Here is a 15058-nt window from a genome sequence, read left to right as displayed (position 1 = left end):
TAGGCATAATCATGCCTAAGAGTATAGGTATAGAATGAAGTGGATTAAGCCAATGAGAAGAGTTGGAGTATTTTGTGTTGCAGGATAGTTTATGAAAATCTGAAGTGGGTTAGGCCACTATAATATATTACTAGCATTGAAATTTCATGACACAGTTCATTATTGTTATACATACAATTTAGAAGAAATGGAATACAATTTCTTTTAGAAATAGACATGAGACTTCTCTCATCTTTTCTTTTGTTAAGTAATATTTAATTTTTCACTTCACTTGAATCTAAAGATGGCAGCGGTGATTATTGGAATGGCTAAAAGGAAAAAAGAACAAAATGATGATAATAACGACTCTTTGTCACATAGTAGTAAGAAACCACATGTGGTTTGGTCTTCTCACCTTCATGCAAAGTTTGTTGATGTTGTTAATGTACTTGGCTTACATGTTTTATTACAATCACAAACAGGATAGATATACTTGTTGTTTCACTCAACTTTGTGTTTAATTCCTAACATATCCAAGATTGTTTGTTGTTTGCAGAGGCTGTTCCGAGAAAAATAGTTGGTTTGATGAATGTTGATGGAATTACTAGGGAACATGTCGCAAGTCATCTCAAGGTATATATCATTGTTCTTGACAAATCTTAATCATTTTTGATGATTCTTGATGAATATTTTCCCATCTGCGTACATATATTCTTGATGATTCTTAATGAACATTGTCTCATCTGCATTGTGTATATTTATTCTTGATCAGTCTTCTATTTATTCTTCACATCATCAATTGATAACCTATCTAGTTTAATTAACTAGTAACTAGTCTAATTAATTAGTATGACTAATATTGTATCTGATAATTCTTTGCCCACTGGAACATGTATGAGAATCTAGATATACTTAATAGGACAGTGGTTGTAACATGATCAACACCATTGGAAATAAACATAATCACTATACACACATAATGTTTTCTTGTCTATTAGTTTATAATGTCATGTCTGAATATTTTAAGTTCAAGATAAATATTCTTTCTTAAAATCTATTTTAGATAGTGTCAGTGACTCCTAATGTAAGGAATATTGGGATGCAGAAATATAGACTCCGCAAGAAAATGGTTGTCCATCAGGCTGACACAGTTCCTTCAACATTCATTCAACAGCCTACTCAATCTCAAAACATCAACAGATTCTTCTTTTTCCCTTGACTTATGGTTTGCAATTTACAATCTATGTGGTGTGTTACTACAGATTTTTTATGTAGTTTATAATCCAGTGATTTTTCTTTTATACATATTAACAAAAGAAAAAAATAGTTGATCATCATTTTGAGTGTTGAAGTAGTCTTTGTGGCAACTGACTTCAAAAAAATTTATAATTAACTTTTTTGGTTTGTAATTATTTTGAATACAAATTTATTGGCCATGTCTTATGTGTCATATTATCAATATTTGCATTTTGAGAAGAATGTGTGATTTTTTAATTATAGTATTGAGTTACAAAATTTCATTTCTTAAAATAATAAATAAAAGGAAATTAATAACGCTTTTCTAGAAAGTGCTATTAAAGATAGTGTCTTCAATAGCTATTTTTCTGAAAATGCTATTGAATACTAGGACTATAATAGCCCTTCTTCAAAAAGCGATATTAAATCCTTTCATAAACAAGGTGTATGGTAGCGCGAATAGAGCAATGATAGCGATTATTTTGAAGCGCTATTAAAAACACTCATTTTAATAGCGCTTTCAAAACGCTATTATATGTATCAAATCTATAATAGCGGGGGCTTTTATAGCGCTTTTAAGCGCTATTAAAAGTCAAAAAAGCGTTATCAAAAGTAGTTTTTGGCGTAGTGATAAGGTGGTTAAGTGTCTCAGTATGGTGGCAGAAACAACATGTTTCATCATTAATTTTTTTTGTCATTCTTATTTTTATTTTATTATAACAAATAAATGCTTTAAAAGAATTTTATCATATTTAAGAGTGTGGTTACCCACATTAGAAAATCATATAGTAATATTTGCTCGGACTATAAAGTTATATTCGAGAGAGAGTTTGACTATTCAACATAGAGTATTGATTATGGATACAAGAATCAAAAGGAGGTGAAGAAAGAGTATTGTGATTGAAAATTTTAAATATGTGAAGAAGGTGAAGATTGATGTACAAAATTCATCAAATCCAAAAATAAATTTTAGTGATTGATTATTTCGTTTATAATCAGTTACAAAAGTTAAATGTTACACATCACCTACCATAGCAGCGAAAGTTGTCTGTCATGAAAAGGATTAATGTGATGCCTTTTAAAAAATTTAGAAAACAAATGACCATTTTAAAATTACGAGATCAAAATAAACTCCGTCTAAAAAATATGGAAAAAAAAGTATTAATTCTTTTAACTATTCATACATTTAATTTTTTTTGTCTGAAGATGATATTTACTCAATACAATTGGAGAGATTAATCTCTTTTGTGAAGTTAAAACATATCAAAAAAATTCTACAAGTGTTTCAAAAGAAGATTCTAGAAGATGAATATTTTTTATTTTTGAATTAAATAAATTATAAAATATTTTCAAAATAAATAAAGTGTGATTAAATTGTTAGATAATTATATATTATAATATATGTGTTTAATTTGTTTCAATATTTTAAATTTATATTAAAATATGAGTTTAACTTTCTAACACCTTTCAAAATTTCTCTCCAAACATATCCAATGTATTTATATTATTCATATTCAAACTCAATAGAAACAAATAATTAATTATTGTGAACTCATAGTGTTTAAATGAAATAACTAACTTTTGAAACACATCAATCTTTTTTTGTGGATTTTCTTTTAAGAATGGACCACATCTCTCTTTTCAGTTCAAATTGGGTGGGGGTGCACAACTTGCTTTAACAAACCAAGAACCAATTATTTCTATCTTTAATTTTTTTTTTCTTCACAAATTTGAGCCAGCCATGTGAGGGTGCTATCCAAGTTGTGATGAAAAGATTCGAGCATTATGAATTAAAATCAAATTTAGCATGCTTGTTAATCCAAACACCTAAATTATGGAATATATTATATTAATTGAAAAATATTAAACTAATCCGTTTGTGATGCCCGACATGGCTAACCTATAATCGTGGTTGATATCTTTATATGTTATTGGGAGTAGTTGTGTCATAAAACAAAACAAAAAAATTTACAATTTCCAATCTATATAAGAAAATTTGTTGTTCTGAAAATTACAGAAATACCCCTTTAGAAATACCCTTTTATTATTTTAGTCTAAATTAATAATGTGGGGATAAAAAATGTCTTTTATTGATTTTTTTCAATTCACTTTTCACTTTTCAACTCACTTTCCAACTCACTTTTCACTTTTTCATTTTTCACTTTTCACTTTTATTACTTTATTATTATCATTTCTAATAAATTATTAATCAAAATTATTTTTTAATAAAAAAATTATTATGATCATTTAAAATGGTTGTTAATTTATATTTAAAATAGTATTTAATTTTGAAAAGTTAACTTTAGTAAGTGAATATTAATAAAGAAGAAATATAATATGAAATAATTTTTATTTTAAGAAAATAGTAATAATTTTAGTTTAAAAAAATTATTTCAATTAAAATGAATTTAAAAATATACTTGAAAAGGTGTGTCATGGATAAAATACAAAAATGTTCGTCATTTATCATTAACTTTAATTTATATGATTCAAAATATTATTATATTAATATATGTCATTAATGAAGTTTATACAATTAAAATAATGTTTGCACAGTTAAATTTTTTTTTTTAATCAAAAACTTTGATTAATTCAAAAAACAAAGTATACAAGGCGACCGCTAGGATCCAGCCCAACACAATCAGAAAAGACAAGAAGATCACAAATAACACAACCTAGCTATTACATCGTTAACTTGCATAGTTAAATATTAGAAACATTATTTGTTAATGATGTCATTTCACAAATATATGTTATCAATGTAAATATAAAATATATATATATATATATATATATATATATATATATATATATATATATATATATACACGGGAAAAAATGTATTACTTATTCAATTGTAACATACTACTATTATTTATAGTCACGTTTTATTAGTATCAAATTCTATTGATTCAGATACTTTTGTAAATGATACTTAAAAAATAATAATATTTGTAAACGGGAAAAAATATATTATCGGTCTGAATATTTTTACATACAAAAAAAAAGTATTTACGATTCAAAAAAAATTTATTCAAAAAAGGTTTACAAGAAAAAAACTATTATTGATCTAAATATTTTTATGTGACAATACCTAAACATAAATAATATTTATATATGAGAAAAATCTATTAGTGATCTAAATATTTTTATATATGAAAAGTGGTATTTATGATCCAAAAAAATTTTATTCAAAAAAGGTATACAGGAAAAAAACTATTATTGATCTAAATATTTGTATATATAAAAATTTTACAATTGATTCAGATATTTTGATAAATGATACTTAAACATAAATAATAGTTGTATATGAGAAAAATCTATTAATGATCTAAATATTTTGATTCAAAAATGGTATACGCGAAAAAAATCTATTATTAATTTAAATATTTTTATATACGAAAATTTACTATTGAACCAGATATTTTTCTATGATACCTAAACATAAATAATATTTGTATACGGGAAAAAAAATCTATTATTGATCTAAATATTTTTATATACGAAAAATAGTATTTATAATCTAAAAATTTTGATTCAAATTTTGTTTTTGATTTAAAATAAATATATTATGTAACCAAATGCGCGTACCAAACCAGAACCCGTGCGTATGCACGGGTTTGTTACTAGTATCTTTCAGTCTCTCGACGTGATTGAAAACTTGAAGAAATAAAATTTGAGTAATTAAAATATTTTAATTCAATTCCCACATTTATTGATTGTTGTTATTTACGACAAATATTCAATTTTTTCAGTTGTAAATTCCTTTAATTATTGCATCAAAAAGATCCCTTCAATTATACTTGAGGAAATTTTAAGTTTTAAAAAATTTAGAGACATGTAAAATTTTAAAGAAATTATATAAACACCAATATGTTCCATTAATATAAATATTGTTTGAACCGTGGACTCAGTGAAATCTGAAAAAAATTTAATAACATGTGTTTAGTGAAATCTGAAAAAAATTTAATAACATGTGCTTAAGGAGAAAACACCTCAAAAAGGTGGATTATTACACCTAAGTCGTGAACTTACGAATACATCCTTTATCACATCTCTCACCTTTAATACTCAATCAAATTGTTATTTGTAAAAGGCGTCGAATCACACTTGGGCAATTTTAACGGTTCATACTTATAAACACCATATCGCATCATTTTCGATATTCAATTAATTTTCATATACATACTATTTTTCACTCACTAACTGATTTATGTGTTGGAGTGCTACCATTGTAAGTCCACTCTTTCTCCGCCGTACCATAAGCTTATTTCATTGTACCAAGACTTTATGTCACCATTTCCTTACACGTTTATTATTCTTTAATTAAACAGTGGCATCGTCTATGAGAACTCTTGAAATCATAGTAACTTCGAAAAATATCATATATGTCGCTCAACGTCATATCGTTGCAACTGCCGCTGAGACTAACAATGATTCACCTCCTTCTCCAATAGAGAATGACATAGTTCTCGTGACCTCTATGTGTGCTTCTGCACAAGAAGATCTTGCTCCTCTAAGAATTGACCGAGAAATCCAAGCCTTACCATTCTTCCAACTTGTGCAATAGTTAAGTGATAACATGCATTTTTACGGTTTTAATTTACTCGATCGTTATTTGTTTTAATGTCTTTTAAGTTAATTTTGCTTCGGTAAGTGGCTTTTTACTCTACATTTCAGGTACAAATGATTGACACTGATTACAGAAGGAAGCAGAGAAAAACAAAGAAAAATAAATAAAAATGTATGTTGACGGAGGTCGTGACGACTGTCATACTCTGTACTGAGTTGGCCACCATGGCCTCAAAGAAAAAGAGAGAAAGCAAGATTGAAGTCCATGACGGGCAGGCCATCAGTCAAGTCGATGCCCGTCATGGGCACTGGACTCAGAAGCATCACATTCAGCACGTCATGACGGGCATGCCGTCATGCACCGTGACGCCTAGATCCTCCATATTCTATGGTTGTCTTACACAATTTTTTAGCACGAAAATGCTTATGAATATCATTGTAACTCATGTAATTGACATAAAAGCTTACTAGCACTAGATTTATTTACTTTAAAGCATAAAAGTTATGCATTGGAATTTTATGCAACCTTTATTTTTTGCATTTTTAAAGTACTTTTCTGTTGCTGTTTAATTATTCTGTATTGTTGAAATTGGAACAAAGCCTTCATTCAGAGCATTTCATTTATTCAAAATTCAACTTTATTTAATTTCATGTTCTTCTTTCTTTTACTATTTTAATTATGTAGTATTCATCAAAAGTATATTGTTTATGTTCATTCAGTATGTCTGAGTAGTCGCATTTGAGTCTGAAACGTGAGGACTGTCGTACCAATGAAACTCATATATATTACATGATTATTTAATTGTAACGAGAACGAAATTTATGTTCAAAAAATAATGTTTTTAATTTATAGCTTTACTACGAAAGTAGAAACGCCGAAATACCGTTTACGCGTCAAAAGAGTGAAAATGGTATTGGACATAGAAAATTCAGATTTTTAATTATTAAATAACGGATGCATTTTTAATTAATCAAGAGATTGTTGTATTTTTAAAAGGGATTTTAAACTTGTAGTACTTTCTACAAAAATAAAGGTTATCGCTATAATTGAATGTTGTAAATTGTATGAGTAACATAGGTAGACGAAAATCATCGTTTTGGTCTCTCGTTATTATTATTGAATTAAATCCGTATTTCCATTTTTGCACATAAAAAATAAATCTTTTTTCAATAACCTTAGATAAACATCAGAACAATATATAGCAGTAATTGTTAATTGGTCTATGTGGATATGACAATCTTTTATATTACATTGGTATAGTCGTATACTTGCGGCCTATCAAGTTTTTGGTGTCGTTGTTAAGGACCAAAATTTTCAATATCTTAATTTGGTTGTTTCTCCATATAGACTAAGGACAATCTGTGTTTTATTTAATTTTTCACACTTTCAATTGTATTCGAAGAACCCGAAGCATCGAGAATCTAGCCCAACAAATCGACAAAATTGAGCACTACCTTCGTGTAAGACACTGATCTCATCAAATTCCAAGAGAGAGATGGCTGAGAACGACAACTTCCCGCTTAAGAATTATGTTGTTCCCTCTAATAAGGAGCCTCATTCAAGCATTATCGGCCCTGCAATTATGGCGTCTAATTTTGAAAACCCTCTTTGTTGCAAATAGTTCAACAAAACCAGTTCTCCAGAAACCTGACAGAGGATCCAAACTTGCACTTTTCTATGTTTGTGCAATTCAGTGATATGCTCAAGAACAATGGCGATTATCCCCGAAGTCATTCGACTTCTCATTCTGCCTTAGGGACAGAGCCAAAGCATGGTTACAATCCCTATTGTCCAATTCCATTACAACATGGAATGTGCTTAATAAAACGTTCCTCGCTAGATATTTCCCTCTGAGCAAGACAACATAATTTAGAAACCAGATTACATGCTTTAGGCAGACAAGTGGTGAATTTCTCTTCGAAGCATAGGAGCTAATGAGAGCATGCCCACATCACGAATTAGAAAAGTGGTTGATAATACACACTGTGTAACACCCTAAAATCCCTAAAACATTTTTATAAAAATATTTATTCAATAACAGGTGTTACACATGCTGAATAAACAATACTCTTTCAAATAAAAATAATACAGCAGCAAAATTCAACTTAAACATGCTTTACAAAATCGTTGTTGTAGCAATTGACGAAGTCATATAGATATGATCTACCAGGACGAATTTTAAATCAACAAAGGATACAAATATTATGATATTTCCTTACAAATCATTCCCTAAAATATCCCAATTATAGTTTAATTTGAGAACAGAGAGAAGCCGTTGCTATTGGAAACTTTGGAAATTGTTCTCTAAAGATATCTAAAACAATAATTATCTACAAGGCTATTCAGTTTGGTACAAAAACTGTTGTGAATGTCTAAGACAATGCCTCGATTTGGAACAAGCTGAAAATCATTCTCATATACTAAGGCACCAGTTTTCTTTTATTTGTGTAAGACGAAAATGTTGTAGTGATAGTGGTCTAAGCTAAAAAAAACATGTTATAAATGATCAAGTTATATTAAGCATAAATTCAAATCCTTAGTCTAAACCTAAGATTGCTTCTCAATAGCATATTAAATTCACAAACATGATCGAAATATAATAAACATTAAACACAAAAATAAAGATCAATATGAATGAACAACTTAAACACACATAATACCATTGTTACCCTAGGATTTCGACTTACCAATAAACGGGCAACTGGGGCTCAAAATTGGTAATTGGGCCTCAATTTGGTGGAAAGGCCCAAATTTGGTAATTGGGCCTCAATTAAATAATTACATTGCCATTTAGGTCGAAGTGGTTCGACTAAGAAATGCTTAGTAGTCGAAGCTGTTCGACTAGAAAGATGATCAGAGGCTTCAGCGTTCGATCAGAAGAATGCGAAGACTTAAGAATTTTGCTGCAGAAACTGAAGCAAAAGTCGAGAGGTATTAGAAGTTAAGAGGCAGTTTCAAGCAGTTTTCTGGCAGTTCTTACAGGACGCGTGGAGGTCTCACAATTGAAGATCTTGCATGTCGAAGACACGTGTTGACTGATAACCAGTCGACCGTTAGTAGTAGTTATTTTATTTTTACTATTTAAGCAAGTTCCATAGGAATAGTTAGAGGTCCGTATTTTCTACAAAACACAAGTAAACTCAAATCTCTGTGCAATAATGAGTAACGAGGGCAACCTTGGAATGTACGTATGCGTACCAGTTTAATTAATGCAATCATTTTACGTTATATTTCGTCTTTCAGTGCACATTTACTGCCTTTTTTTTATTGCTTTGATTTACTTTAAAGCCTTTAATGTCAGTGTTTTACTTTTACTTTAAAGTCAGTGTTGCATTTAATACAAACCAGATACACATACTATAACAAAATAAAGCAATTAGTCCTGGAGTATTCTAGTTGGTTCCGCAAAAGTAACCTTTAAAAAGGAAACTAGCGCTTGTTTACCATTTTTCTGGGTAAACAAACCATGAACAAAAGTAATACATATATGTCATAATAGAGTACATATTAAACTCCAACAAAAGAGAATTAAGCTACTCATAGTGAAAGTATAAATACATAAGGTGTAGGAGCAAAATAACATCAGACAACATCTTAATCATTTGCTGATTCCATTTCAACCTCTTTTCAATGTAATGAACCACTCAAACTCTCTCTCGTTGGTGTGAGAAAACAAAACTAAAACTATACATCAAAAGCTAACTCCTTTTGACAACCAAATACTATATTTATAGATATTTGATTCCATCGTTATTCACTAAGCAAAGTGTGGCTCACACAATAAATTTGTCCTATTTCACAAAGGAAATTTTCCGTCTCAGATTCACTGATCGAGGGGCGCTTGCTCAACAAATTTAACTTGAGTCTTTGCCTCTAGTGCACTTTCAGCTTAATTTCTTTGCTACATTTTTATGGCTTCTTGATCCCTTTCCTTTGCTTCATACTCACCATTCCTATCATGTTCAAATGAAGATAAATTAGGATCATCCTTAATTGTAGGACAATATGCATTAATGTATAAATAAAGAGTTTTATATGTTACTTCATGTACAAGTAAATGAATAAATATGTGAAATCAATAGTAATATTCAAATAAATTACACACTAAGCATGATTGTGATCATTGTTTGTTCATAGAACCGACAAAAATTGAAAGCTTCAAAACAAAAAGTTTTCAAATTCTAAAATTTGGAGCTAAATATAATGTGCTTATTTTGAAAGCTTTTTTTAAAAAAAGATTGGCCCTACTTCTCTTTTTAATGAGAGATGGGGCTAAAATTAAGTGAACACTACCCTTTAATTTAATTGAGTATAAGTATTATTAACTAATCAAACACTATAATTCAATGACACATCTCTTTTTCATTTTATTTTATTTTAAAATAAGTTAAAATTTAAAATAATGTATATTAAAGATACATATACCCAACTTTAATTCATGGATAAGAAAGAATTTACCCCTAAAATTATGCCATGACAAACACTAAATGTACAAAAGACTATTTACATTATCATTTGTTTTAATCATATCTCAACAATGAAGCTTTTGAGTATAATCTCAATCATTTTATATAAGTCAAGACATCAACTATATGAACTGCAAAATCTAAACAACCACTCTTAAAACATGTCTTAGGTCACAATCAAGTTGAAGCTAAGGTTTTAATTTTTCTTTTGTTGTAAAACACTCTAAAGTATGAGATTCTTTTTACCTCTTTTTTGAGAGTTTATTTTGTTAGTGCAAAACAATCTACGATGTATCAAGTCCAACAGTCGTGACTGCATCTTTCTGTTTATCACCATAACATGTTTTGCCATCTTTGTTGCCCATGAACGATTCTCAATATTTTTGTCCACTTTCATTTGCATGGTCATGGCCATAGACACATGTGCTTTCTGCCCAAATGAAACATCAATTAAGAAAAACTCTTTAATAGTTACATGAAATATTAACTATGCATGACATGAAATAATTTATTTTGTGATGAAGTGATACAAACCTGTGGACCATAAATGCTTTGTCTCAATAAGCCAGTGCTTCTTAAATCAATGTGAGTTTGTTTTTCTTTGAAGAGGCGACACAAAGAATTAAGAGATGTAGTTTCACTGTGTCCATTGATTTGTAGAGGAGACTTGCCCAATGGAGAGATATTGTATTGATTGGAGCCTCTTGTATGATTTGATGTGGAGAGAGCCGAAGATCGAAGTATTACCACGAGATTAGTTACTTTCCCTGTTAATCTCAAATTAAATAAGACCACAATAAGATGAAAACTCTCCATCAAAATATTTAAAATAACCGCAATCTTAAAATGGACAATTTTAAAGGAGTGAAAGGAGTAATTAGAAAGTTGAATTACCTTTTTCAAGATTAAATCTTCGAGTGATTGTCCAGTTGATGACATCCCATATGCATATTGTGCAGTCTTCAGAAGAAGATATTAGGCTTGTCCTACTAGATGTCAATGCAATAATGGCTCCACTTCATAGTTGAGAAAAAAATCAAGTTAATTATACTAAGAGTCTTTTAATTATTTAATAATTTTTTTTTTAAAAATAATCACTTTGAAGTTTTCATATATTTCTTAATTTTTTTTATAAAAAAAAATAAAAATTATGAAAAAATAATCTAAAAAGTAGAGAATGTATTTTCACTAACTTGGTGAAAATGAGTCATGAACTAACTCTTTTTTTTTTACAAAAAATTTAGTTGAGTTGGGATCCGAAAACTCACCAAATTAAAGTAACTCTCGAGGCTCAAATATCACTTACAAAAATATTTATAAATTACTTACTGTACAGTACAATGAGCATGACAACTCCAAATAGACTAGAGTCGTTAAAGGCTTTGGGTATGTTGAGAGTTAGAGTTATCTCACATGCGATGATGATATGGGAAATTTTGTATAAGTGGTTTTTTGTGTGTTAGAGATTTTTCCTTTAGTATTGAAGTCCTAGTGTATTTATACCTTTTCAGGGGCCTTGGATCAAGCAAACTAAACCTCCCCCCCCCCCCCCAATTCTCGTGGAAGTGGGTGGTTAATATCTAGAACTTCAGAAGAGAAGGTTAGACCCTACGACTTCCTGGACATTGTTTGTGGACTTATTACACACTACACCCTCAAACACACGATATGGACGGATCTAATCAAGGGCCGATCAAATTAGATAAAAGATGCTCGAACTAACAGAGGTGTGACTTTAGAAGAATAGTTCGTATGCCCCATACCCTTGCCTCAAGGCCTTCCTCAATTATCACACTACATTTACCAAAGATGTCCTCACATCTACTGTTGTCAACTAAACCAACCTTCCTTAGCATAAATTGTTAGAAGTTATGAATTAACCTCTTTATATAGCTTCTAAAAATTTATGTTGAAATTAAATTATATAATAAAAACATTTAAAGAACGAAACATAATTTATCTGACTTGAGGAAATAATCTATACAGTTGCACCTACAGGATATTCAATTTATAGAAAAAAATGAAAAGTTACATGTGTCATTACCTGTGTCCTTTGAGTTCAAGTGATTGATCTCCTCTAATAATTGAATTAAAACCATCTTCCAAACCAATATCAAGTTTGTTGACAAATATTGTTCCATTTTCTGTACCACAAAACAAAAGACTTTCACCTTCATGAAGGGCAATGCAAGTTATTGCCAAAGGATAGCCTTGAGTTTGCACAAGCTTTCCAGTGATAAAGTCCCAAACCTAAAATATATTATCCCATCTTAGTTAAACCATGCTCATTAATTTTTATATTAGTAAGATTAATTTTGACATAGTTTCATGATCATCACCTTGCATGTTCCATCAATAGCACTTGATATTATAAATGAATAACAATTGCAAGGTATAGCTAAAAGGCCTGTTATTGAGGACATATGCCCTGGCAAATGATGTAATAAAGGATTGTAGCTTTCTGATTCTTCCACATCTAACAAACTTCAATCAAATTGAATCCAACAAGTACATCAATATAATTCTAGTACTTATATTATTTAGTTCAAATTTTAAATAAAATGAGAAAAAAATAATTATTATTACCTTATCATGGACCAAACACACAACATGCCATCAGCTGAACCAGAAACAAGAAGAGAATCATCATTTGAAAACATTATGTGTTTTATAGATTTGTAATGAGCTGCCCAAGTCTTCAACAATTTTCCATTAATCACCTACAATTCATCACAAACAACACTTTAGGATTTATGATTTAAAGATTAGGATTTAGGGTTTTTAGTAGTTTTTATTCAGTAGGACATTAATGACCTACAATTCATCACAAACAACAGTTTAGGATCTATGATTTAAACATTAGTGTTAGGGTTTTTGGTAGTTTTTTCCCGATAACACTCTATTCTAACCCAGAACCTCTGGATAATCTGAAAAAGATAAATTACTATTCAAGTGCTCTTGAGCCGTGTTTTGATGGTTTTCAACTTTCTTATTAATATATTATTATTTTTCCATTTAAAAAAGAAACTTCAATAGAAATAATATATAAAATAAATAAATAGTTTAAGGTTTGCTTACATACATTCCAAATATAAGCATTTCCAGATAAACCACCTCCCACAAGGTATATGCCATCTTTTGTGCAAGAAATTGGCCCAATGGCTTCCACTGTGTTATTCATAATCGGTTGATGAGGCTGAAATATTAGATCACAAACTCATAATTTGCATCAATATATTTAAAAAAGAATCATTAATTAGGAGGTATTGTTTGATGCAAAAGGAAAATGTTACCTTGTTCAAGGGCCATACAACAATGGATCCACCACCCATAGATCCATGTTTGTTCAATTGTGATGCCACAAGGAACTGATTTCTTAAACACAACAAACCAAAAGGTGGTGAAGAACATGTTGGTATATGGATAATCTTTTCTCCTGTTTTCATGTCCCATATCGTCACTCCAATTCTCATGCTTTGATCGCTGCATGCTACCAATGCCTCTCGTTCTTCCACCATTTGTTCCATGTTCATCGCAAAATTGAATGGTGTGTGACCAAAGGAATTTCTTGAGAAAACAAAGGACAAAGATTTGTGTTGATAGTGTGTGCTTTTTTTATAAGCTCATTTGCACGTTTTGTTTGCTTGTTGATTGTTACTAGAAGGATCACATGATGAAAAGTTTTGTTTGCTTGCTGATTGTTACTAGAAGGATCACATATGAAAAGTGCATGGTAAGTAAATAAGAGAGTGTTTCATGCTTGGTGGTAAATGATAATTTCACACTGGTTGTGCTGTTTTTTTACTCAATTCCATTTAGAATTTAATTTAACTAGATGGTCATAAAAAGTATGATTTATAAAATAATAAAAAATTCAAGAGTGAAATAATTTATGTTATTATACTAATATAATATATTTTAATGTCTTTGATATCAATATTATACTAAAATTATATTAAATTTATGTTGTTGCCTTTAACAAGTTAAATAAAAAAACTATAGTAAAATTTATGTGAAAAAATAAAAATAATGTGTTATATATATATATATTAATAATATTATTAATTTGGATGGTTGTGAGTTTTTAGTTTTGAAAGTCATTTTTAAAATTAAAACATGTTTTGTAAAGGTAAAGTAGATTTAATTTATTTTTACTAATTTTAAAACAGTTTTCACTAAAACTCAATTAAAAAAAAGTAGGTTTTTAAATTTGTAATTTTTTTAAAGTTAAGACAATACCACCAATGATCGTCGATAACTGCTCCAATAATTATTATGATCTATCAGCTACCATTATTCTGATCACCGCTGACCATTTCTGACCACCACCTATGATCATCACTCTATTCATCTATAATCTTTAATTTAACCACCTTTAATTTGACCACCACTCTAGTTACTACCAATGACCACTATGACCAATTCAACCATCACGTTGACAATCATTCTAACCATCATCAATCACAAATCTGACTATTAGTCATCACCATCGACAATCATTCTAAACACAACTTCTCCTACCATAAACCACAACCGATCATCACCAATACCATCACTCTAACGACCAACAATCACAATTCTTAGAAGCATCTTCCGGCAACCACCACTCTTAGAAGCATTCGCTAACAACCATTATTATTAACATTTTTACATAAAGTCCATTATATTATATTATTTTAATTATTTTTGTAATCTAATGATTTGAATTGTTTAGATTAAGATGTATTTATTATAAATATTATTTTTTTTATTTATGTTGGAAATCGATTTTATTGTTTGAAATTTTCATAACTTAAAACTGAAA

At 29.4% G+C, this 15058-nt stretch overlaps 1 protein-coding gene and 1 pseudogene across 1 annotated transcript; both read right to left on the bottom strand.

Annotated features, from left to right (window-relative positions):
- Positions 1-7654: 7654 nt before the first annotated feature.
- LOC131645414 (small nucleolar RNA R71) lies at positions 7655-7748 on the bottom strand (annotated as a pseudogene).
- A 1667-nt stretch (positions 7749-9415) lies between these two features.
- On the bottom strand, positions 9416-13772 carry LOC131605643 (protein ROOT INITIATION DEFECTIVE 3-like). The gene is made up of 9 exons (XM_058877979.1): positions 13548-13772; positions 13337-13450; positions 12841-12974; positions 12594-12738; positions 12299-12504; positions 11149-11270; positions 10789-11021; positions 10501-10684; positions 9416-9741 (listed from the first exon to the last, which is right to left on the bottom strand). The coding sequence occupies exons 1-9, from the start codon at positions 13770-13772 to the stop codon at positions 9698-9700; spliced, it is 1407 nt and encodes a 468-aa protein (XP_058733962.1). The 3' UTR covers positions 9416-9697.
- Between the last annotated feature and the right edge of the window lie 1286 nt (positions 13773-15058).

This window comes from Vicia villosa, linkage group LG1 (genome assembly GCF_029867415.1).
Source record: "Vicia villosa cultivar HV-30 ecotype Madison, WI linkage group LG1, Vvil1.0, whole genome shotgun sequence".
Classification (NCBI taxonomy): Eukaryota; Viridiplantae; Streptophyta; class Magnoliopsida; order Fabales; family Fabaceae; genus Vicia; species Vicia villosa.
This window is presented reverse-complemented; position numbering and strand designations above follow the sequence as displayed.

Bases quoted from the DNA above. Each gene is read 5' to 3' on its own strand.
- LOC131605643 (XM_058877979.1), bottom strand. From the start codon at position 13,772: ATGGTGGAAGAACGAGAGGCATTGGTAGCATGCAGCGATCAAAGCATG. The intron at 13,451-13,547 runs GTAACATTTTCC...CTAATATTTCAG, and splicing joins TTGTATGGCCCTTGAACAAG to CCTCATCAACCGATTATGAA. The intron at 12,975-13,336 runs GTATGTAAGCAA...GATGAATTGTAG, and splicing joins GAAATGCTTATATTTGGAAT to GTGATTAATGGAAAATTGTT.